At 34.3% G+C, this 26,361-nt stretch overlaps 2 protein-coding genes across 2 annotated transcripts; one reads left to right on the forward strand and one right to left on the reverse strand.

Annotated features, from left to right (window-relative positions):
* Window positions 1-222: 222 nt before the first annotated feature.
* On the reverse strand, window positions 223-5,639 carry Ddrgk1 (DDRGK domain containing 1). Its single transcript, XM_088229568.1, has 5 exons — window positions 5,211-5,639; window positions 5,039-5,128; window positions 3,876-4,123; window positions 1,775-1,954; window positions 223-564 (listed from the first exon to the last, which is right to left on the reverse strand). Exons 1-5 carry the CDS (start codon window positions 5,302-5,304, stop codon window positions 301-303), a joined length of 876 nt encoding a protein of 291 aa, XP_088085694.1. The 5' UTR covers window positions 5,305-5,639; the 3' UTR covers window positions 223-300.
* Window positions 5,640-6,720: 1,081 nt separating this feature from the next.
* SMC3 (structural maintenance of chromosomes 3) lies at window positions 6,721-26,102 on the forward strand. The gene is made up of 22 exons (XM_088229569.1): window positions 6,721-6,897; window positions 6,981-7,095; window positions 7,180-7,319; window positions 9,436-9,594; window positions 10,504-10,629; window positions 11,297-11,464; window positions 12,597-12,842; window positions 14,108-14,337; window positions 14,487-14,696; window positions 14,802-14,901; window positions 15,528-15,674; window positions 16,288-16,446; window positions 17,224-17,382; window positions 18,266-18,477; window positions 19,550-19,712; window positions 20,007-20,170; window positions 21,840-22,047; window positions 22,505-22,681; window positions 22,779-22,915; window positions 23,466-23,646; window positions 23,845-24,027; window positions 24,739-26,102. The coding sequence occupies exons 1-22, from the start codon at window positions 6,883-6,885 to the stop codon at window positions 24,949-24,951; spliced, it is 3,612 nt and encodes a 1,203-aa protein (XP_088085695.1). The 5' UTR covers window positions 6,721-6,882; the 3' UTR covers window positions 24,952-26,102.
* Window positions 26,103-26,361: the final 259 nt, after the last annotated feature.

The raw sequence follows: 26,361 nt of genomic DNA on the forward strand, positions 1-26,361 counted from the left end.
ATGTTTTTTTGCAATTTTTTAAAGTAAAAAACGTATTTAGTAAAACTAATTCACATAGCCGGTTTTCAAGACGCAACGATGATATGAACATATTTACAAATTACACAAATATTTTTATAATTAGCAAAATTTTATAAACCGCAAGTGGCAATTTTATAATATTTTAATCAACATAACTTTACTATATAATGTGAGGTTGTTGCTACGTTAAAACAAAAGATATTTAATTTTAATAACATTTATTTAATTTTTTAAATATATACATAAAAGCTATTAAATAAAAATAAATAAATTACATATTTAGCTTTGTAATGGCACAGGTACTAAGTTGATTAGTTGGTTACTGCTTTCGACTAAGTCGGTAATGGAGACTCTTCCCCTCTGTTTAATGAACTTGGCAACATTTTCTAACTCTTCCTGCGATATGTAGATAAATTTTCCTCTGTCATCCACAACTCCCGTGAGGTGCCCTTCCGTCTGAAGAATTGTTATCCTGTCGATAGCTGCTTGTGTCTTCAACTTGAAATGTCCCGCTAAATCTTCGATTACAACTACTTTGTTCGCCTGAAATAATAAATAAACGATAGACACGATAGTAAATTCATACGGCATTTCAACATAAATAATTATCTTAAGTAAACTACTAACACATTGGTTAGGTTTCAAACGAATCGGAACAAAAATGACTACAATACGTAAGCTATAAAAATAACTTTAAAAAATTATCTAGTTTTATTATAACATGTGTGTAGCATTTATGCTTGTGAATGCAGGGAGCTGCTCTTCCAATTAGAGGTGATGGAAGAAAACAATGTTATGCTTCGATATACCTCATAAGACCTCGATTCCCCAAACTCATACCAATAATACTCATTTCACATGTGTGATTTGCTCATTTTTGCAGCTATTTTATACATGTTTTGGGATGCTTTGAAATATTTCTAATTATTTGTTATTAAGGAAACTTAAATGACCATTTTGAACCAGCTACTCGTGAGCTTATCTATCTTGATCATCTTTATATATATATAATTTCTCTGTACGTGTGATGAGACTGAACTTCTTCTTAACGGCTTAACCGATTTATGTGCGGTTTTCGGAGAAATATAGATCTTTGTGCTGTACGTGTTCTTAGATATTAAAAAAGAAGTAAGGAGCATAAATGTTTTATTCATCGATGTACCAGGGTTGCGTTCGAGGAGAATGCATTCACAAAAAAATGGAAAGATGTTGGTTTTTTGTGCATAAAAAATGATTGTTTTTGAATGTTTACAAACAGCATTTGTTTTTTGTGGATCTCAATCAGATTCTTTCCTTAAATTCCTTATAATTTCTACCCATTTATTTCTTTTTACTGGATTTTTGGTAATACTTAAATAATTTTATATTCAATATATTTTTAAAAATCGTATTCCTACATTACTACACCCCTTAGTTGTTGAAAAGACCGGAGTTTGACGTTTGCAAAAAGAATGCCATATTTGAAAAAAATAAAATGTTTTGGAATTCAACCATAAATAAGTACCTAGGTACCTCTTGAATTCAATATTTGAATATATACCATTTTTAGTTTTGGAATTTAATCACAAACATGCACCTAGGTACCTACTTATCAATGAAAAGTCTTTTGCCAACGTTCGGGCAGGACAACGTCTGTCGGGTCCGCTAGTTACTTATATTTTAGGATAATGTGTTTTCTTAAAATCATCAAAATTATTTTAATATATACATCACGTAAAAATATTTAAAGCCAAATAAAATGTACGATAATTACCTTCACATACTGAATGAATTCTTGCAGCAAATTCTTTTCATTATTATCATCTCCTTCTTCTTCAAAACCTTCACCTTCCACAGAGAAAGCTGCCTTCATCTGCAAGTACTCTTCTTGTTCCTTTCGCTCTCTTTCTTCAATCTCTTTCCGTTCTTCTTCTTCGAGTTTTAACTCTTCTGCCTAGAGAAAATAAACATGTGCAAAATTACATTGAAACAATGCAACAGAAAAAACACTACCTGTTTTAAAACAAATATGTCCATTGATTTTTTTATTGACATTTCTCGGTGGACTGCATTTTTGTTATAGTAAAAATATTTTTAGTTTCACTGTCAAAAGATTAAGAGAGAATAATGGAATGTAGCTGATTTTTTAAAATATTTTTAATATACCTATATTAAATTAATTTTAATATCACTCTGCTATTTAAAATTTTATTTTTATTTATTTGGAAAAACAACAGAAGATTTATAAACAATTATGTAACAATAGTACTGTATAATTACAATTCAAGTTTTTCACAACTAATTGACACTTGTAAAAATACTAATAACAAAAAATATATGTATATATAAAAGAATTACAAAAGAATAATTATGTACGTTCCCGAGACGTCAGGAGGGATGTAAAGGATAAGGAAAGATTATGATTAGGATAATATAGGAAGAAGAGGGGATTCTGTTGACGAGTTAACCCATAAAAATGCCTATAAAGAAAGAGAATAATGTGACAGTGATACTTATTTAATTAGAGTAGTTCTAATCATTTATTTTTTAAATTAGAATGTTTAGACTCAAATACATCAAGGGAGGAACAACTCTTGTTATATTTTGTGCCGCTACGATTAATGAAGGAATTTTGAGCGAAGTTATCGGATGGTGCAGGATTGTAAAAAAGTCAAACGTGGCTGGTGGATCTGGTAGGGAAGTTTAGATGTATGTTTTCCAAGAGATAAGTCATTTTAATTATATTATTCAAGATTTTGAATAGGAAGCTCATGTCAGAAATAGTTCTTCGTTTAGTGAGAGAAGTCAGTTATGGAAATTTTGAAAAACATGATTTTTTTAAGGTATGTTTAATATAACATGTACTTCTAAGATTAAAATAAACAAACCGTCGCCTTAGTTTGAAAACAACATAGATCACTAAATGATAACTTTACAGGAGAAAATAAAAACATCATCGATCAGTAATTTTAAACTAAACTTTAGTTTAAATTTATTTCAACAGAGAGGGAAAACGTTTTTGAGAAGGGATATGGAAGTCTAGGCATTTACAGGGCTTATGACCTGTCATTGGCTGGTTTAAGTGGCCACTTTACACACTATGCAACATTCACCATTCTGCCCATGTTTGAACATCCACATTTCCTCAACTCTCCCATCTGTTGACTTTTGTGAAGTAAAGGAGCTGAAACCTTTATGATGTTGGTGAGATTCATCCGGCTGAACCAAATCACCTACTAGGCAACGCCTGAAAACAATTTTCCAATTTTTATACTTCTCCTTTTACCAGGTAGTTGAAATTCCCTTCTCAAAAACGTTTTCCCTCTCTGTTGAAATAAATTTAAATATGAACAACTCCCTAGGGAGAAAATCCAGCCAGTCTGCAAGCATTTGGACATACTCAAACATTGTTAAACTTTAGTTGTTTTATTAAACCAAATATTAAGGTACACAAAAGTAAACTACTGAACTACTGTACTATTGACCATCTACTGCTTTACGATGCATACCAAGGAATATAAATCTTTTTTGAGATACGCGTTATTTGAAAAACGCGTTTTATCTTTTTTCTGTCAACAATTTATTCATTCAAATGACAAAGATAGATGCTATTTTGTACAGTGAAAATTAAAAAAAAATATATTTTACTTTTTGTACATCATGTTATTTGTACATTGGCAATAGAAATATTCAATCATAATATCAAATAAAGAAAAAAATTACTTACATTCTATTCAAATTACAGGGACAATATGTAATTTATCCAGAAAATGTTCTTTTTTTAAAAATATATAGGAATATTGTTAGGATAGGTAGGCACTTAATTTGAACACAATATTAACACAGAATAAATAAAATGTTTAATGGACTTTTACCTTTTCTAATTCTGCTTGTTTCTTTCTTTCTTCTTCTTTGATAGCTTCTTTAGCTTTTCTTTCTTCTCGCATTTGTTCCTCCGCTTCCCGAGCAATCTTCCTCTCTGCCTTGGCTTCAAGCTTTGCACGTTTCTTGGCCCCCATCTTCGCGTCGGCTGCAAATATATCCACTTCATCTTCTTCTTCGTGGTGGTCATCTTCAGCGGGCTGATTCTCTTCAGGTAAAGCATCTTGGCGCTGCCGAGCCGCTGTAAGATGTGGAGATCATAAATATAAAAGATAAAAAATAGGAACAATAATAATATATTATTGTTATCAAAAACATTTTTCACTTTGTGGTATGACATTTTACATGAATTTTTTTTTACATTTTACATTTGTATGAAACAATATTTTATTATATAAATAGCAATGCGTGTAATTATAAGTTAGTTAAATTCCTGACGATGAGGTCTGCCTACTCCTTAGGCGAAACGGCATGATTGTTTGTTTGCTTTTATTATTTTCTTTTATTTGATAAATGTTCTTTTTGAATTTTAAAAAATACATATCTACCGAATTAGGTTTTTTTCAAAGGTATTTTCTTATAATTATTTTTATAGGTGTGTATAAAAGTGTGCTTTGGCAAATAAAAAAAATAATTTGGCGGCCTCTGTGGTGTTGTGGTCAAGACGCTTGACTCACACACGAAAGGTTCCAGGTTCGATTCCCGATGAGAACACAAAAATTGAAATGTGATTTTTCTCAAGCCTGGGTGTTCTGTGATGTAATTCACCACTGTAATTGGGCCTCCTGGCCTGTTGTAGTGCAAAAATAAATAAATAAATAAAAATACAAACAGATGGAACAATTCAGGAAATATTGATGGTCGAACATAGGCAGAACAGTAAATGATGCTCAGTGTGTAAAGTGATCATTTAAGCCAACCACTGACGGGTCGTAAGTCTGATCCTGTAGATGCCAAGACTTCCCTATTCCCTTTTCAAAAATATTATCTCCTACAACACATGGTAACCAATACTAGAGTTAACTTTTGGTGGAAAAAACGGATTACAAGTATAACAATGACAAAAGCGAGGCATGAAGAATTAGAAATACAAGTTTACAGATATCTACTTTTTCATTCTTCCATTTAAGTCAGTCAAAATGAAATGTCAACTCACCATTCGCTCTCATGCGAGCCCTCTGATTCCTGGCTGCCTGTAATCTTCCGCCAGCTTGAGGTGCCACAGCCTCTGCTTTCCTGTTTTCAGCTACAAAATTTGATTCATCATTACAAACATAAAACATATGTAGAAGTTATTTTTTTGTTTCTGTTTGAATCAGCTTAATTACCTGGTTTAACGGTAAATGGGTATTTCAACAATACTAAACCCATTCCAATAAGCAAAATCAAAGTGATAACTGCGAGTAAAATATTTAGATCCATATTTCTGATTTAATGTACAATGCTAAATATTAAAAATAAAAGATCTGGGGATATATGCAAGATTCACATCTGCGAATATTGCGAATCGCAGTCAAGAGAGACCATAGAAATCGAATGACAAATGACGTATTCTTTGACATGTTGTCATTCTTGTCCAAGATAGCGTTCAGTGCCGTTCGGTATTATTTATGATCACGCACTCCAACACATAAAAAAGGGGAAAAAAGCAAAAGAAAATATGAAATTAATGCCTATCCCTTAATAAAAAAAACATGAAATAGGGAAAAGGAATTATCTCGGAGGCTGTAAAAATCAAGTTCCGCGTTCGCGCGTATGAATAGACGGAAGCTGTCCGTCTCTCCGCTAACTAAGAGAAAGCGGGAACATCCGGCGAACGAAAACTTTAATCTGAATTACAAGATCGCGTTTTCTTAGTGCCTTATTGGATATGTGGTGTAGAAATTTATTTTGCCATGCATTTTCCATTTTTTTCCCCGTCATGATAATGCAATTAAGATAAGAACTAAATGAATTTAAAGCCCTAAAGAAAATAAAGGAAACATAAATCTTATAACCGACCCGTTACAGAGGGGGTGGCGGCTTCGTCTCCCTGGTTCCACTCAATCAGCCCACCTGGCGTAAATGGGGGGCCTGAGCTCGGCGCACCGAGAAAGCACTGACTGCTAAGTCAACCTCAGTAGCCCTGAAAAGGGCTTTCCAATGGGTCCTGTTGGTGTAAAGATGCGAGCGCAGTCAGGGCAGTCACGGCGAAAGCCAGCAGCGAAGCACGAAGTTCAGCGGGAAGCGGAGGGTGAGGAGGCGAAGAGTAAAACACGATACAACTGCCTTGAGCGAACTGACCTTTATTTTAAAGTGTGCTCATTATAAGACCCTCGCGGCGCACTGCCCGACGCCCGATCGCGCGACCGCCACTGTGTACGCGAGCCATCGCCAAATACAACCAAAGGTTGATTCTACGGTGAATAAAGAAATGTCTGCTTGTTTTACGGGAAAAAAATGTTTTAATGCGTGAATATTTTAGACAGGTATGTATAGCTCGTATCAGGTTCCATGTTTTTAAAAATAAAAGTGTTTTTTTTTGTACCAGTTACACTTTAGAAGAATCACATATAACAAAAGTAAATGACTATACAAAAATGTATTGATATTAATATTGCACAGGAAAGTTTTATAAATATAATTTCTGTCAAATGAGTTATTTCGTATTTCATTTATATTTTTTTTGAAAAAAAAAAGGAAACGATAATTTTTATTGGGGTTGTAATTAGTGGTCGATGTGTTTGCTTAGCATCTGTGAGGTCTCAATTTCAATTCCTAGATAGTTTTTTGTAAAAAGACCTCAATAAAAGTAAAAAACCGCTGAAATAATAAATGTTTATTGTTTGCCGCCAATTTGTTTATGGTATTCGCCAGAGCCCGCCGCTCCGCCATTTTGTATCTTGTATGTTTTGTTGCGGATTGCTATACGGGTTGTCAAATTTAGTGAAATTTATCGGTTAAATGTTGAATTAATAGTTTGACACGAAGCAATTCGTTGCTAGATAGTAAATTTCTACAATGCACATAAAACAGGTCGAGTAATTTTAGAATTATTTCTGCATAGTTGTCAGTATTTAGATGAGAATGTGAAATTAAGATTTGTTTTGCTGTTTTAGGTGATAATTCAAGGGTTTAAAAGTTACAGGGAGCAAATAGTCGTCGATCCATTCGACAGGCGTCACAATGTTGTCGTCGGGAGGAACGGCTCCGGGAAGAGTAACTTCTTTTATGGTATGGATTTGCGCAATGTTGTGCTTTTAGATTTGGTTAGTTTCCATTGACAGATCATTTGCAATCTTTATTGTTAATTTGCAGCTATACAGTTCGTGCTTAGCGATGAGTTTTCTCACCTTCGGCCGGAACAGAGACTGGCCCTTCTTCACGAGGGCACAGGACCCCGGGTAATCACGGCTTATGTGGAAATCATCTTCGACAACTCTGACAACAGAGTCCCAGTGAGTTGAAATGATGTCTGCTTGCAAATGTGACCATCTAAGTTTTATTAATCGTCTCTAAAGCTTATTAATATTTACCATTTTTGAGGAAACATTCTCTTTTAAGATTGTTCCTAAACAGTTGTCAAAGCTATTCTCTTTATGTGCTTTTTTATACGATAAAATGTACCCCATTTCTGCTATAAATAATCACGAAATTCATCAAATGCCCACAATTTTCCATCATGAGCATAATATACCAATCTTTTTAGGATGAAAAAGTTCAGTGTTTTTTTAAATATTTATTTGTTAAAAGACTATTAAACTAAGCCAATTAAAAAAAAATATGCCTTTATGTATCAGCGCTATGATTTTTTAAAGTTTTGTAATTACTCTGTGTGTGACATTACCCGTTTTCTTTGGTGAGTTGGCTTCCCGGTAACTGAAAATCTATCACAATACTATCATTGGTTGATTTCGGAGAACTAGTGACGTTGTTTAAAGTAGTAAATTTTTATTTTGGACATTTGTAGCACTAACTTTGTAGTTCATTGTTATATTTTAAAGGAATAAAAAAAATTACTTTATTTTATGAACTCCTTATTTATTATCACAACCGACTAGTTTCGGCAACTCACGTTGCCCTCTTCAGGGTTTTATAATCGAAAAGGTTAGAGGAGGGGGTAATTGTGTTTACTCTATCCTTTTCGTCACCCACTGTTCACTGCTTCTTTCACGTATGTATATTTAGTCATTATATAACCCTGAAGAGGGCAACGTCAGTTGCCGAAACTAGTCAGTTGTGATAATAAATAAGTGGTTCATAAAACAAAGTAATTTTATTTATTCCTTTAAAATAGTAAATTTTTCATATGTTTTTGAGAAACTTTGCAATACAATAAAATGCTCTAATTTTTACCTCGCATAAGAAAACATTTTTGTATCCAATTTCCCGTAGCACTGAACTTCTTCATTATAGATACTGTACACGCGAATTCCAAGCAAACTGGCTTGAAAAATTAAAAAAAATATGTCTATTTATGTGAAAAAAAAATGTTTTTTACCCTTCGTATTTAAAAAAAAATCTGATGTAGGTAGAATTTTTTCTAATACATATAAACAGCAATTTTATATTATTATTGTTTATTAATTTGGATTTTATTATTTAGACTATCATTCCAAATTGGATTTTGTCCAGGGGAAAAGACCATTGCAGGAGACTGCTGCGAGACATTTGGTTATTATGGTGCACACCATGGGCGGTCCGTCCATATAACGCATGGAACCATCGCTTCCCCTAAATTTACCCATTAAATCAATGTTTATAAAATACTTGATAAATTAATTATCTGTCATAATACCTTAACATATATGTTACTATAAACAAATACAGTAATAATGTTGTCAATAGCCGTGATAAACTGTGGAGTTTTAAAATCGCCACCTTATAAATTTTTTAATATGGCAGCGGTCTCCCCACACACATCTATTCATCTGCGCGGTCATGCGCGCACTGGCTTGGTTACTGGCTAATCTTTTCATTATTTTTTCTATGACTTGATCACGAACATCAGCCGCCATATTGCTTATTCTGCGTTGAATGGTATTGTCAGAGAGAGGTATACTTTTGAGCTTTTCGACCTCTTGCTTGCCAAACATAATCTGCTATATCTAAAGCCGCTGGTAAAATCAAATTTTCAGCAATAGTGTGAGATTTCCCTGCTTTAGCCACACGAAAAGATACTCGATAACTAGCGAGCAACGCTTTCTCATTCAGGTTGGATATTTGTCCTATAGCAGTTTTTCGACGTTCAAGAGCTTTTAATTTTCGCTCAAAAAATTCCACGGGTTTATTTTTTTCATTAGGATGTTTTGTGTTTAGGCGGCGTACCAACTTCTTAAGATAAGATTAAGATTCTTTATTAATTAAAAAAAAAAAACTTTAATTGACTCTTCTGTAAAGTTGTTACATGTTGCTTGGTAACCCTTTCTTTCCAGTGTCGATATGTATGCTTCCACTTTTCAATATGTTTCATCCCAACTCAATACAGAGGGCTTTCGGTATTATGGAGTTTGGGATACTTTACTCTTTTATCGATTGCACGTACTGTTGTAATTAATAAATCATTCATTTTAGATTGATCGAGATGAAATATACCTGCGTCGTGTGATTGGTTCCAAAAAGGATCAATTCTTCTTGAACAAGAAAGTGGTCCCCAGAACTGAAGTACTTAACTTACTGGAAAGTGCGGGATTATCCAATTCTAATCCTTACTACATAGTCAAGCAGGGAAAGGTACATCATATTTATAATTTACTTCTATAAAACATTTACTTAGTTATAGCAATGCTGTAACATATTCAATTCAGGCAAGTACCATAAACTAAATTAAACAGCCACTTTTTCGACGTATGGCAATGCTACTGCTACCTAGCGAGTGAATCGAAAAGCTAGACAGCGTGCATCAACCATTTGTCAAAAAAGTTTGTGGGAAGACAAACAGAAATTGTACGGAACTATATTTTTCGTATAGTTTCTGTTCTTCGTTCAGAATTTTTGACAAAATGGTCAAGCACACCATCTAGCTTTTCGATTCTCTCGCTAGGTGGCAGTAGCATCGCCATATGTGCAAAAAATGGCTTTTTTATTTAGTTTACGGTACTTGCCTGAATTAAACATGTTACAATATACTTCAAGTATTATTGAGAAAGGAGTGCTGCGTTATTTTGGGCATTAGGGTGAATGGACGGCAAAAGAACGGCTAAAAGGATTTGCTTTGCGAATATTGATGGATGCAGGAAACGAGGAATACTGAGAAAGACATGGTATGACCAAATTCAACAAATACTCAAAGATGGACATGTCAAATGTCAGAATAATCATTGTGTATGAGAAGATGTATGAATGTAGGGGAAGCGAGTTCTTTATGCAAAGACAGAATGATGTGGCGTTCAATCTAGTCAATCAATGGTCTTTTTGGTTATGTTTGTTTTTTAGTAGAGATGAATAACTTATGAAGCATAGTCTGTGCATTTACAGGGTTTATGACCTGACATTGTCTGGTTAAGTGGCCACTTCAAACACCATTCACCGTTCTGCCTACATAATCACTTTTTACTTCTTACATTTTCTGTCTAGACTGCAATGGAATTCCACCAAGAATTGATATTATGGAACATGTAATGAAAATATTAATGTTTGCAGATTAATCAAATGGCGACAGCTCCCGACTCTCAAAGACTAAAACTTCTCAGGGAAGTAGCAGGAACTAGAGTTTACGATGAAAGGAGGGAAGAGTCCGTAGTCATTTTGCGAGAAACAGTCGGAAAGGTATATTTAATTTACCAAATTCATCATCATTCCTCTTCCCGCGCCCGCCAGTGCATTGGTAAACCAAATGCAGCGTATTTCCGTGATCTGTTTCGTGAAGGTAAGGTGATCAGTCTCACGCTTCTGGTCAGTCCAGGAACAATTAAATCTTGCAGTTTAAACTACCTTTAAAATCAGTATTTTGCATCTACCCTGTTAGGAATTGAACCCGGGACTTCAAGAATGGTAGATGTGGATTTTATCTCAGTAAATCCAATTTTCGTGGGGAAAAATTGGCCGGCTTAAATAAGTAGCTTGTCATATTCAAAATATGAATATATTTCTATTGATTTTGAAACAAAATTAAACACCTCAAGTCGAAAAAATAAACCTAATAGAGTTTCTGTCTCTATTAACATTAGAGTTAAAACCTAATAGAGTCACCCATATGGAGAAAACCATGTTATGATTATTGACCACAAAGTTAGCCACAGATTACACCAAAACAACTGGCCGCACTAACCGAAACTGTTCATTACATGTTTGTTGTTAAACTAAAATCCTAACTAAAACCAAACCAAAAATTTGGAACGCTTTTGTTCTGTGCAATGGAGCTTAAAAGCTTCTCTAGAGAATTATTATTCTGAGCTATTATTTTGCCCATTTGTATTTTTGTACATTTTTACAGGTTGAGAAAATCAACGAATTTTTACGCACGATTGAGGAGCGTCTGAAGACATTGGAAGAAGAGAAAGAGGAACTGAAGGAATATCAACGCTGGGATCGCTCTCGGAGAGTTTTAGAATTCATCATTCACGAGACGGAACTCAAAGAAAATAAGAAAAAACTTGAAGAGGTTCGTAACTAACAAATTGTTTTCATAATATGTGTATGGAAAAATAAACAAATTAAAAAAAAAAATAATGATTAAAAAAAAAAAAGTTGAAAACTTTTTTGTATTTCTCGAAGTGGTTCCACTAATAAAATATTATTAAGAAAATAATTATAAAAAACAGAGATGAGTTGAACAGTATGGATGTGTAATTCAGCGGTTTGATGAATTGGTATTTGAGTATATTTTTTCTGTCACTCTCGTAGATGTCTCCTCGGAAACTGTGCGAAAAAGCGTTGTAATTGCGGGAAAATTTTTTTTAGGCAATTTCAACCATTGTGTAAATTTTATTTTGTGTTTTGTTTTTATGAGAAAAAAATAATGAAATAAACAAAATATGTGCAATATTTTTTCAATGTTGTCAGTGAAAACACCAATTAGGGACTTGGACACATCATAAACGTAATCCAATGAGGAACTTCAGCCCTACGGGAAATTGGATACAAAAAATGTTTTCTTACGCGGGGTAAAAATTAGAGCATTAAATTGTAAAACAAAGTTTCTTATAAATGTACAGAAAAAATATTAAAAAATATTTTGATAAAAACGCACTACTTTAAATGACGTCACTGGTTCATGTGAATCAACCTATGATCTGAGAGCTATGGAAGATTTCCGGTCTGCTTGTCGCTTCTGGACCAATGGGAAGAACTGAATGAGAATAAGCGGAAATGAACCTCTGACGTTACACGCGGAGTTATTTCAGAAATACAAAACTTTGAAAAATCGTAGCGCCGATAATACGATATATAAAAATTAAAAAAAAAAAAATTGACTTAGTTTAACAGTCTTTTAACAAAGAAAAATTTAAAAAAAACCACTGAACTTCCTCATTCCGAGGCCCAGCCGCGTCGCTCCAAAGTTAACCGCTCATTTAGATTTTATTACTTAGGTTCTTATCTCGAAAATCATGTTTTTAAACAATTAGTTTTCCTTATTACAGTCCTCATTACACCCCAGACCTCACTATTTCCGTGATTATTATAACCGAGTTTGACTGTATTTTACTCTGTAAGGCATGTCTACAACGTGTATTAATATGTTGATGTTGAAACATCTATGTCTTCACATTAACAATCTACTTCTCCGCTTCTAGCTGGAGCGTCTGCGCAGTTCGAGCAGCCGCGAGCAGCAGCAGTACATGGAGCAGGTGCGCGAGGCGGGGGAGCGTGTGCGAGAGGCAGGGCGGCGTCTGAAAGACGCGCGGAAGGAGCTGGGCGGGGCCAAGGACACGCGTGACCTGCTATCCACCGAGCACCAGCAGCTGCTGCGCGAGAAGACCAAGCTGGACCTCACCATCAAGGACCTCACGGACGACGTGGACGGAGACAACAAGTCAAAGGTAAATTCTTGGATCCAGGAGAACGAACGCCAAATATTTTTTTTTGCAATACACTGGAACCTCTTTACATGGGTGATACGTTTTACACAGTACCGCGTAAAGAGGATACTTTACTAATATCATCAGGTTTCTGGCACAAGTTGAAAACTACAAATTTTCGAAAAATGACATGTCTTCATAAATGGCATCAGATAGTATTTAATCAAAAAGCAAATAAAAATATTCTGTACTTTAGATATACAAAATGAAATATTTTATAATATTCAGCTTGTAGTTTTATTTGAATTTTTGATTCGGGATGAGCTTTTAACTTTAAAAGTGCAATATCTCACAACTAGTAAAACATAGTTACCAACTTATACCAGAAACCATAGGATATTATACACCAAGTAAGTAAAAGAGCTTTGTAGGGAATTACAATAACGAATAGTAGAATTAAATTGCCTTTATTATATAATTAAATTAATGTTTTTTTAAATCTTTAGTTCACATCCCCAGGGGTGCTATTCTGAACCACCCTCGTGGCACGAGAAACAGTTTTTCTCGTGTATTTTGTATGTAAATACACAAGATAATATGGCCATGAGAGCGTTTAGAATACCAGCCCAGAAGTATACTCTTGTGTTGTTTAAATTTGGCTGTTTTGAGTTAAGAATGCAGTTTGACCACATATTTTTCTCTTTTTGATGAACACTCACGGATCTCTAAACTTTTTTTTGCAAGACACAACAAACTTTAGTATTCTGTGAAATCAATTGACTAACATTTAAATAAGAACACTGCAATAAATACGATGCTACACTGTTCTTCTCATATTTTAACAATCAAATGAGATTTTCAAATGATTGTCAAATGAGCCAAATTTGGATTGGGCTGTGGTCCCGTGGCTAGTGTCTCGGACTCTCGGCTCAAAGGTCCGAATCCCACTCTACCCCAACTTGATTTCCATTTTCTAATAGTGACTTATTTACAACTCGTTGAAAATGATCATTAAAATTGAATACATGGGTAAATCGTAAAAACGCAAATATTTCTTTAAATAACACAAAAATATTGGACATTGTAATGTCAATATATATTAAGTTATGAACATTCATAAATTTAAAAAAGTTTGTTTTTGCCCTCCTGCAAAATGGACGATTTAGATATACCACAGTGTACTTTATGGAGTGCGATTTATTTCTTCGGTAATTGTATTGTTACCTTGGTAATGCTAATAATATAATACTTGATTTGTCTTTCTTAACCCTTTCTTAATGATTTAGGAAAGGGCTGAGCAAGAGCTGGAGCGGTTGCGCCTCACTATATCGGAGAAGGAGAGAGAACTGGAGGCCCTGAAGCCCAAGTACGAGGAGATGAAGAAGAGGGAGGAAGAGTGCACTCGGACTCTGGCCCTCAACGAGCAACGTCGGCAGGAACTGTACGCCAAGCAAGGTCGCGGCAGTCAGTTCACCTCCAAAGGAGATAGGGATAAGTGGATCGAAAAAGAATTAAAGTAACTAACGTTTTTAAAGTTTTAATCTTTAAGAACAAATTAATAACACATTGAAAAGAAAAGAAAATTTAGTTTTCTAACATATTACACACTTTATTAGTCTGTTTTTATTTAATCACTCTAATCCTACTAAAAAACTTTTATTTTAGATCCCTAAATAAACAAATTAAAGACAAAAAAGATCACGAAGTAAAGCTCAAAGAGGATTTGAAAAGAGATGGGTTAAAATTGACCGAATTGGAGCAAAAATTGTCCGAGACCGGCGCTGATATGGAGAGACAAAGAGAGGCAATCAATGAACACAATCGGCAGTACTACGAATGTAAGAAAACCAAGGATCAGTCACAGAGCACGAGGAAGTAAGTATATGTCTATTAAAAAAGAAACAAAAATTGTGGACCACATTTCTGAATTGAAAATTGCCTTTAAAATTATGTTGTTTTGATGTGTTATATTTTCTTCAGCGAATTATGGCGAAAGGAAACAACCATGACCCAAAACTTGTCTTCACTCAAAGAAGACCTCGCTAAGGCGGACCAAGCCCTGAGATCTATGGCAGGAAAGGTGTGTTTTACAAACTCCTTATTCTTGTCTCTGTTTATTGTTTTATCTTCTTCTTTTTTTGTGGTTTTATTGGGTTGTTCTAGACTGTGTAGTGTTTTTTTGTTGTTGTTTAGCATATTTACACATGTTTATGTTAGTATATCATATATACAGTTAGTATCTTAATAACTTATATTACACTATCTACAACACATTACAACTTAATTCCGTCAATTTATAACAAAATGTTCACATAAAATTTTATATACAAGATTATTGGGTGAGGACAAGAGAGTTAGGATACTGGTAGGGAGTGGAATGTTAATATTGGAGAGGTCTGAAAGGAATTCAGCATAACAATGGTTTATTGGGTAGCCAAAAAAATGCTGACATTCCCACATGGCAGAATCCCGGACATGGATTCTCAACTTGTGAGAACCATTGCTGCAGTGTATGATGCGCATTCTACATGTATGTAGAGGTTGTCTCAAACTTGTTGAGAATCACTTTGGAGAACCAAGGTTTTTCTGGCTACCCAATATTCTCACCATGAACAAAGTTGCTTCTGCTTATTGCTTTCAAGCCTAAGTAATAAAATTAAATCCAAGAGTTGAGTGTGCTTGATTATATACTGTTTTCTTTTTCAGCCTATCTTAAATGGAAGGGATAGTGTAAGGAAAGTTCTAGATACATTTGTAGACAGAGGTGGAGAATGGGCTAAAATAGCCGTCGCGTACTATGGACCAGTTATTGAAAATTTCAGCTGTGAGAAAACTATATACACAGCTGTTGAGGTATGTTATCTCTTGCAGTATGTATTTATTTATTTATATTAAAAATTTATTATTTAACATGAATATAAGGGGAGTAGGCTCTAAGAGGCGTGAAAAGATGTCCATTCTGGGAACTTGCTTCACAAACACATTAAATTAGTCTATGTTTTCAGAGGTTAAGTGAAACAAAAGGGTAGACTAAACTATGAGTAAGCAGGAGGCTTATCAATTCATCCATATTTACTCTAACCTTAATATTCTTTGGTTTTTCATCCTTAATAATTTTAACTGGTGGCAGATTATACCTTTTCGGTCCAATAAAACAACTATACCTATATAGTTGCCACCACACACTTTTTCATTTTCATATTTGTGCTGAAGGGTTTCATCATTATTACGCATTCATTGGAACCTGGCTTCGGTCCCGCGGCTAGTGTAGCAGATTCACAGATCAGAGGTCCGAGGTTCGAACCACGCTCTGCCACAACTCGATTCCCATTTTTTAATAGTTATTAGTATCGTAAGAGATATTTAAAACTCGTGGCCCTCAAAGTTGAAATGTTTTGGTAAATCATAAAAATGCAAATACTTCGTTCTGTTAAAAAAATGTGTATAAAACTTAACATCTTTTTAGGTTACTGCTGGAAACCGGCTCTTCCACCACATTGTCGAGTCTGACGTTGTGGGAACTAAAATTTTGAAAGAAATGAATAAACAGAATCTTCCGGGAGAAGTTACGTTCATGCCGCTGAACAGGCTTCAAGTCAAGGATATGACGTACCCTAATGATAACGTATGTATATTAACTTAACCTCTATTTAGTTTTCTTAATCTTATTCCTGTTGTGATGATGGAAACTTAATGCCTTTATAGGCAACTGCGGTTGAGGCTTTTGGGAGGCATCTGCAATGTGTGCCCTAGAGAACCAGTTGCCTATTTTCTGTATTCTTATTTACACAGTAAAAACCGTAGTTACATTTTCAGCATTTCAATGCCATTTTTTCTTCTGATTGGGTTCAATGGAATGGAATATTCAAAACTAATAAAATTTGACTTCTTGACTTATAAATTGTAGGAAAAACATATGTAGTCACGGCTGGCAAAAACCCAGTCAAAAATTGCTTGGAAGGATTTTTTTTTATTTAACGAGGAGATTTTGTAATTTTTTTTCTGTAATTATATGTAAAAAAGATATCTTAAATTAATTGAAAACATGTTTTATTAAATATGTATATAAATCCAGTTTCCCACAAATAAGATTTTTATTCATCTTTTTGTATTAATTATTGGTGATTATTTAATCACCTTTAAAATACTTTCTGACATAAAAATAAGATTTTTTCTGTAGCTACACCAGTTGCCAATTGGCTAGGAAACCTTAAAAAATAATCTTAAATGCCATATGATAGATCTCAGAGAGTGGAATATTTTGAGCCGTTTGCTCTCCTGCAAAATGAATTATTTGTGGATGAGTCCATTTTTGCCGTGTACCCTTATTTTTTCCAACAGCTTCATTCTTTTCTCCACGTAAATCTAGCCACAATTACAAAAAAATGTTTTTTTTTTGCAGAATGCTATTGCCATGGTAAATAAGCTTAAATACGATAATAAGTATGCCAAAGCGATGAAGTATATATTTGGGAAGACACTGATTTGCAGAAACCTGGAGTGTGCCACTGAATTGGGAAAAACTTTTCACCTTGATTGTGTCACCTTGGAAGGCGATCAGGTTTGTACCGTACTGCCTTGCTGATTATAAATTGAAATGGTCACACATCATCAATATTAGATTTTAGCTGATCATTTGAATTCTTGTAACTTAAAGATGTTTCAATTGAAATTTATTGGAACGGAAGAGGGATTTTTTTTAAAGAGAGATTATGGAAGCCCAGGCATTTTCAGAGCTTATGATCTGTCATTGGCTGGTTTAAGTGGCCGATTTGCACACTGTGTAACATTCACCATACTGCCCATATTTACTTGTATTTTATTCTAAATTACCTTCTCTTAAATTTTCATCATCTCTGTTGTAATATGCTAGTATTTGCTTATAATAATAAAATTGAAATTAGCGCCAACGAGTACGGCCAACATATCAGGAGAGAGGTGTTTAAACATCCACCCTTCCTCAACTCTTCCATCTGTTGACTTTTGTGAAGTAAAAGAGCTGAAACCTTTTTTGATGTGGGTAAGATTCATCATCATCCCCTTTCTGCACCTAATGGTGCATAGGGCACTGCATTGGTACACCAATCACATCGTACCCTGATCATTTTTGTTACATAAAGGTAAGATGATCAGTCTTACGCCTCAGGTGCCAGTCCAGAGACTGGAAAATATTATAGTGTAAAAACACCTTTTTAAATAAATATTTCATGTCAATCATGTCAGGAATCGAGCCCCAGACCTTTAGTGTGGTAGGCAAACCCGCTGACCACTACTAAGATCCATCTGCCTGAATTATTCACCTACTAGGCAATGCCTGAAAATACTTTTCAATTTTTATGCTTCTTTTTATACCAGTTAATCAACTAACATTGTTTAAGTATGTCCAAATGTTTGTGGGCAAGGCTGAATAATCTCTTCTCTCATCCGTTCTATGATTGGTGCAGGTATCATCCAAGGGCTCTCTGACGGGCGGATATTTCAATCAAGCCCGCTCGCGCCTAGAGATGCAGAAGACAAGATCAGAACTGATGGAACAGATAGCCGAGTCGGAGAAGGAACTGGGCACCTTGCGCCAGGAACTTCAAGCCACCGAGGCCAGCATCAACACAATCGTCTCTGAGATGCAGAAAACTGAGACCAAGCAAGGGAAAGCCAAGTGAGTGATTACATCTTTAGTTTTTCACAAAAGTTGCGAATTTACAATTTTTTACAAAAGTTAGATTTCCAATATTAATAAGTGATATATTAAAATAATCAAATCATGAAATCTGACCCCCAGAAGTACACTGTCATAAGTCTAAGTTTGGCTGTTTTGAGTTATGAATGCAAATAGCGAGATATCAAATGAGCAAATACCACAAAAAATATTAGGCATTATAAAGTCAATATACATAAAGTAACGAGCATTAATAAATTTTCAAAAGTTTGTTTTTGCTCTGCTGTAAAATGGCACAGTGTACCTCTGGTGGTGTGAAATATTTGCATAAATGTCAGGACACTAATTACACCAATATGTAAATCCCTCTATATACTTTTACTATAGTAGTTATACTAAAATATAAAACCAACATGCTGATGCAGAAGCTGATACCGACGTTCATCGATTTTAATGAAAATTGTTTAGTGTAAATTAAATCAAATAATGCCCAGGGTTGAAATTACTATAAGGTGATCATTATAATGAAACATCACGTAATAGACTATATATTGAAAGGTTATTATTAATTAAAGGGACATTATTTTTCAAAGCCCTATTAATGTGAAATATTTCCATATTTACTTTTAAGCCTTTATTTCAGATTTTGTCTCCTGTATCTTTATTAGTCATTATTAAAAACAATTAGGTAACTTGCTTATTTGGAGCAACATTGAAATGTATGGCGAAGTTTCTTGAAGAAGTATGAAAAAAAAAAATTAATGAAAACAAACTACTTTGCATGACGTCACTAGTTCTTCCAAATCAACCAATAATAAGAGAGTTGTGACAGATTTTTTGGTTTATGGTAAATCAACTCATGAATCAGCAGAACTTTTGGCTTACTTTAATAGTCTATTTACAAATTTATAAAAACCACTGTACTTCCTCATTGTGGAGACACCCACGTGTCCTTTAAAGCCAGTATCAAAATTTATTGATGTTCTTCCAATGTCAACCTAAGGACAAGAAACGCGTTTTAATTGGTAAACACACGAGTTATTTAATAAGCTTATCAACTGACTTTTTACAGGGACATCTTTGATAAAGTTAAGGCTGATATTCGACTGATGAAGGAAGAGCTGTCCTCTATAGAGAGGTTCCGAGGTCCCAAGGAGAGGTCCTTGGCCCAGTGCCGCTCCAGCCTGGAAGCCATGCAGGCCACTAAAGAAGGCCTAGAATCTGAGCTGCATCAGGTAATTATTTCAATTGATTGGTGGTCACCAGTAATGGTGAGTGGCAAAAACTTCAGGGGGTACAAAAGAAGACTTACCTGATGGCGACCGCAGTGCAATGAAACAGTAGGTTGTGCGCTCAATCCCCGCCTTGAACAAAGAAAGGAGATTTTTTCTTCGTCTTTGTAGTAAATTAGTTATTTAATAGAAAAACAAATAAAACACCGAATTGATAAAATATCCACATTTATATGAACATTAAAAAAATCCTTTTTTTTTCATTTGAAAAGTTGTGAATGCAATGCTCATGTTTAGGAATTGATGGAGCAGCTGTCCACAGCAGATCAGGGGAAAGTCGACGAGTTGAATGATGCCATCAGGAGACTTAATCAGGAGAACAAGGAAGCTTTCAGTGCCAGGATGAATTTGGAGGCTACAAAGAACAAGCTGGAGAACCTACTGACCAACAATCTTATCAGGTTAATGATACCGTTTTTATATCTCAACAGAGATAGGGAATTATGAATTAGTGGTAGGCAGGGCCTATTTTAAGTGATTCTTTTTCACAATGTGTTTCGTTCATTATTCTTTCTATGTTTGAACTTTCCACATCTCTACAGTGAAACACCTACAATACAATACGTTAACATGGAAGTATTAACGGGGGTAATATAAAACAGGTCTAAATAATCACTGAATTGATTTCAAGCCTTTGCATGTGGGTATATGGGTATGCGGTTATTATATGAATACAATATAACCTCGTTTTTACGTTCCTCAATTCGACATTTTCCCACTTTTTATGCCGAAATGTTTAGGTATCATTTTGTTCCATACATTCTTATTCAAATATCCCCCCAATTAACGTTTTTCACAACCCCAGTTTTACGTTGAAAATTTTCAAAACTCATTCGATCTGTCAAAAGACACCGAGCTGTGTAAATTATTGTAAAAAAAATGTGTAAATTATTGTCTCACTAAATTCAAAGTAGGTGCAGTGTAATAGGCCATTTTGTTTAAGTGTCTAATTTTGACATTTTACTAAATTGTGAGGTGCAGTTGACACATTTTTAGGAAGAATAAAGTCTACATCAATAAATTATAATGCAGAAAGTTTAAAAATTTGGCTATAGAAATTTACAAAAACTCCTTGGGAATATTATATAAAATTACGTGTAATATGTTTTCAATTTAAATTATTTGAAGTTATAAACATAATATGGAAAGAAGATCGTTTAAACAGTTCATAAAAGTGTGAAACAGTTTTGCTGCGATGTAAATGACAGTTGAAATTCTGTGGTGCCATACTAAAAAAAGTGATACCATGTAAATAAAATTTTCCAATATTTAGGGAAAAAATCATTGCAGTCAAATTAAAAATTTTATTACATGAAATTATTTAAACATATTTTTTTTTAAATTCAATAAAAAAAACACATTGTAGTATTTTGTGTATGCAGACAATTGGTAGAATTCCGTATTAAATTTTGTAAAAAAAATTGTTGATTGAAAAAATACAAAATATCTTTAATGAAATCAAAGGTAAAGTAAATAATCCCCAATTATGACAATTTTTCTGCAGTTTTTTATTTCCTCACTTTAGCGTTTTCCTCAGTTTAACACTTTTTTGCTGCTTCCTTGAAAAACATAAAACAGCGGTTTTACTGTAGTTAGTATTGTGTTCGCAGGTGTCTCCTGACCAAAAATACTGACAGTACACATTTCTTTATATTTTATAAACATGGTATTACATATTAGGTATAATAATATAATCGAATAAGTCTAGCAGGTGTTGTAAATGAGCAATATGTCCACACATGAGAATTTTAAATCTGCCATTGCTTTTATTTGCATTTTGTTCAAAATGAGGTTATGAATCAACTATCTGCGTATGCGTCGGCACTATGCAGATTATGTGTGTTGTCATCTCCCTCCCTAACACATATTTTACACTTTTGTATTAAATTCAAGCTTGTGCAGAACAAAATATGGACAGTAACGATTAGGACATGCGAGAGCTGACTAGGTAAGAAAGTTGTCGGTTACAGGCGATCTCGCTAGATCTTTTAGCGCTAGTATCGAATAAAGTGGACATATTAATTAGTCTTTTTTTGGTCTAGTAACCTAATGTTTATTTTTTCATCTCAGACGTAAAGATGAGTTGGTGCAGGCTCTGCAGGAGATTTCGGTAGAGGATCGCAAGCGCCGGCTGTCCAACAGTAAGGCCGATGTGGCGGCTGCGGAGAAGCGGATTAAGGTCATCACCAAGGACCTGGAGGACATGGACAAGAAAGTGCAAGACGCTGTTAAGAAAGAGAAAAGCCTCAAAACAGAATTAGAGAAATGGAAAATTAAGGTAATAACAAGGTCAAAAAAATAATGGTATCCTAAAGAACTCACAGTTGTGCGACAAATTGACTAATCTAAACATTCTGGACATCGGGACATGAAAACTTTGCTCTTAGAAGATTCAATAAATAGCAAATTTTGACTTTTAGTGACTCAGTTGAGAACATAAAAAGAGATTAATTGCAACAGAGATAGGACGTCACTTATAGCATTAAGTAATTTTTTTTTATTTTCGTGGTGCCATTGGAAATTTCAACTCACTGGGCTGGTATTCTGAACGGAATTGCGCACGAAGAGATCGCTCTGTTAGCGTATATTTAGTACGTAAATACGCATGTAAAATGTGTTTTCTACACGCGATTTTGCATTCAAAATACCACCAATAATAACACAGAATACTTTACAATAATTCACTCAATAGTTTTTTTGATATTTAAAATAATTGTTCTTCCATTTATTTTTAGGAAAAAGAGGCTCAAGATAAAATGGAAGAGGATTCAAAAGGACTAGAAAAAATGGCTTCGAAGGAAGTTTTAATTCAAGAAAAGATTCAAGAATCTTTAGATAAAATAGCAGCTTTAGGAACATTACCACACGCCCCCGATCTTCATAACAAATACCAAAAAATGTCCCTCAAAAATGTAAGTTATATTATCAAATCTCTTCATGCACTTTAAATTTCTCCATTATCAATAAATCAGACAATTACTAACTGTTTATTTATCTCTTGTAATTTAGTTATTTAAAGAATTAGAAAAAGCCAACCAGCACCTTAAAAAATATAATCACGTAAACAAAAAAGCGTTGGACCAATTTTTAAGTTTTTCTGAACAAAAAGAAAAACTGTACAGAAGAAAAGAAGAGTTGGATGTTGGGTAAGCAACCATTTAATTCATTAACAGCTCTAAGGCAGTTCCTTTCTAAAAAAAAACAGGTATTACTTAAGTCAATGTTGGCAAAATATAGTATGTATAAGATATTGAGATTACTAGCCAAATGATATATTTCATTAAATGTTTATTTAAATCTTTTATTAACTCTCGTGTGCCTGTGATGTCACACTAGTCTACACACGATACAAGACTTGTTATATCTCACTTATTTATTTAAATTATGGAGTTGTAATTTTTGTAATCTTCAAATGGACATTTTCTCACCGGATTTGGAAAGTTAAATTTGTATAACTATGCTGGATTTTAATATAAAAAAATATTTATCCTTGCTACGCGAAGAATGAATGCACGTCGATAGTTGTTTGTGATTGAGCTACTGAAGCGTTAGGCTGATCACCTTACCTTCATGTAACAGATGACTGATATACGCTGCATTTAGTTTACAAATCCAGTGCCATATGCACCATCAGGTGTAGACGGAGGTATGATGAAGTAGCACAATAATAAAAATGTAAAAAATTGACTTTTTCAGAGGTGAGAAAATTAGGGAACTCATTGATACACTCGAGCACAGAAAGTTAGAAGCGATCCAATTGACTTTCAAACAAGTTAGTAAAAACTTTACTGAGGTTTTCAAGAAATTAGTTCCACAAGGTCGAGGCAGTCTTATTATGAGGACGGCTAATGAGGATGGAGTGGAAATCAGGCCAGAAGTGAGTAAACTTTGTATTTATTTTTTGGTGGTTCACAACACCCTCTGTTGTTTTGTTTCCAATATTTTATTTATATTTTAATGATTTATATGAAAACTGTATCCTATGCAAAAACAAGCATAATGAAATATTTGATTGGAGTGTACATACTTAGTTAAATGGTTTCTATATTCGTAATGTATATTTGTTCCTTCACAGCACGCCAATGCGGAACAGTTTGTCGGAGTCGGTATCAAGGTGTCCTTTACTGGAGGAGATGCGGAGATGAGAGAGATGAACCAACTCTCCGGTGGACAGAAGTCTCTTGTGGCGTTAGCGTTAATTTTCGCCATTCAAAAGTGTGACCCCGCACCATTCTATCTGTTTGATGAAATAGATCAGGTAACATAATGCTCGAGTATTCACTTTAGATTATTTGCATCCGGTTTTATAAACAATAAAATTTCCATAAGTTATATGAATCGTTAACCGTTTCTAACGATAAAATTATTTATCAACAGATTTATTTAAAACAAAAAGCCTTATTAATAGGTTAGGTAATTTAATGACTATTCAATTTTTTTCTCTTCTTGTGATAATTTTTAAAACACGATCCTGGCTGCAGACCAGGTTTTCGTGTACAAGTTTAGCAGAACCACATTTTTTCTTCTTTTCTCCTTTCCTTTTTTTCAGTCACTGCACACTGTACAGTGCTTGGATCCACTTTTCTCTTTTGACTAAGAAGTGTTGCATTTCATCTTATTTCCTCGTCAAAAATATTACGTGACAGGGGAGAGCATTTTTTACACATTGAATGACATGGAACAATAGTTGTAAAAATTCGATATATTTTATTCCATATTTTTAAAGAAAAATACAGTAAAACCTCGTTTTTACGTTCCAGAATTTTACGTTTTCCCGCTTTTTACGCCGAAATGTTTAGGTCCCATTTTTCCCATACATTCTCAGTCAAATATTCCCCTGATTAACGTTTTTTACGTTTCAGACGGGTGACTCCCGCCGAAGGAGTTCTAAGGGTTAACTTGCTTTCGGATATACCTCGTATAAATAAGCTTTAAAATTTATCATGGCAATTTGTATCATTTTTGTTAGGCTTTAGATGCCCAGCACAGACGCGCCATCGCCGACATGATCCACGAGCTCAGTTCTTCGGCCCAGTTCATCACAACCACCTTCCGGCCCGAGCTGCTCGACCACGCGCACAAGTTCTACGGAGTTAAGTTCCGGAACAAGGTGTCCCACGTGGAGTGTGTCTCGCAGGAGGAGGCGCGTGACTTTGTCGAAGACAGCACCACGCACGGATAGAGAGACCAAAGTATGGCACTGAATGACCAGAAAGGAGATGCTATCTCATGTAAAGGCATTGCCGTCTCGGTGGTGAAACAAACTGAGTGACAATTTGTATTGTTTCTTTTGGATGGTTATTTTAGTTTTAATGGCGGTTAGTTTTGTTAATTAGTTTACTCCGAAGATGGCTCCTGCAACAGTAGCCGAAACAAATCCTACCTATACAGAAGCACCCAAAAAAGATGATACAAATTTATAACAGTGACTGAAAATCTACGCACCTATTTAACCAAGCCAGAATATCAGAGTTTTGAGAATAAATAACTAGAGTTATTTAAATATTTTTTTAACAGAGACGAAGCTGTTAGAATGTGGAAGTTTAGGCATTTACGGAGCTTATGATCTGTCATCTGCTGGGTTGAGATATCACTTTAAACACCGTAACATTCACCATATGTATCGTTTGGCTAATACATACCCATGCATGCGTGTTGGATTATCATAAAACAGGGTTTCAGCAACAGAACAGTTAGCTTATTTTCTGGTTTGGGTAATTTGTAATAAATCAAAAATGTTGTCAAAACATTTATTATTTATTTACTAATTATTAACTTGTCACTTAAAGATATGAGTAAATAAAACTCTTAATGACTATGATGATTTGGACTTCTTGAATAGCAAATATTTTCAATATCAGGAACAATATTGGTGAGCTGAATTCTTATATCTGTTGTGGCACCGAGCCTGTTCCTGCATTTTAACTTTTGCAGCTTGACTAGGAAATCACGCTTCGCATAAACAAGTTGAACTGACAAGACTTGTCGGCGGGTCAGGTAAAAATAATAAACCCATCTCTCATGGTGAGCGATAGTCCTTCACCTTCGGCAACAAAAATTTGACAACTTTTATTGCTGTATCCAATTCTTATCGAAAATCTTTGCCCTGTACCTAATAGATACTTGACGTCGTAAATATCAGTGGAGATAGACCATTTCGACTTTGGTAGATGATGTTAATTTTTTTGCGGAACACCTTTTCAGGTTCCGCAGAACACCAGTATACAGAAAATAGTTTGGGAAACCCTGTAATAGATAATGGAAGTAAGGTATGAATTTATTTATTTTATTGATTCATTCATACAAATACACATTACAACAACAAAATAAAAACATATTCCAAATTCTATGATTGGACGTAAAAGACATCTATTGTTGAAAGGGGTTTTTGTAGATCTGAAATCATTATATTGTATTAGTTTTCAAGATAGACAACAAGAATTTTTTTATTTTTAAAAAAATATCTAAACATTGATATCAATCACCTTTCAACAAAAAAATATTATTTATGGATTTACAAATTTCAAAAGCAAATATTCTGAAAAAGTTGGGTACAAAAGAAATACGGTAAAACCTCGTTTTTACAACCCTA

The sequence above is a fragment of the Micrasema longulum genome, unplaced genomic scaffold (genome assembly GCF_059751315.1).
Source record: "Micrasema longulum isolate JH-2025_06_02 unplaced genomic scaffold, ASM5975131v1 h1tg000678l, whole genome shotgun sequence".
NCBI lineage: Eukaryota > Metazoa > Arthropoda > Insecta > Trichoptera > Brachycentridae > Micrasema > Micrasema longulum.

What these genes read in the sequence shown, in the direction of transcription:
- SMC3 (XM_088229569.1), top strand. An exon ending in TAGAGAAATGGAAAATTAAG is followed by an intron (nt 22,048 to 22,504) that starts GTAATAACAAGG and finishes ATTTATTTTTAG; the next exon opens with GAAAAAGAGGCTCAAGATAA. An exon ending in AAAAAATGTCCCTCAAAAAT is followed by an intron (nt 22,682 to 22,778) that starts GTAAGTTATATT and finishes CTTGTAATTTAG; the next exon opens with TTATTTAAAGAATTAGAAAA.
- Ddrgk1 (XM_088229568.1), bottom strand. Translation starts at nt 5,304, where the DNA reads ATGGATCTAAATATTTTACTCGCAGTTATCACTTTGATTTTGCTTATT. An exon ending in AACAAGCAGAATTAGAAAAG is followed by an intron (nt 1,955 to 3,875) that starts GTAAAAGTCCAT and finishes TATTTTCTCTAG; the next exon opens with GCAGAAGAGTTAAAACTCGA. An exon ending in AATTCATTCAGTATGTGAAG is followed by an intron (nt 565 to 1,774) that starts GTAATTATCGTA and finishes TTATTATTTCAG; the next exon opens with GCGAACAAAGTAGTTGTAAT.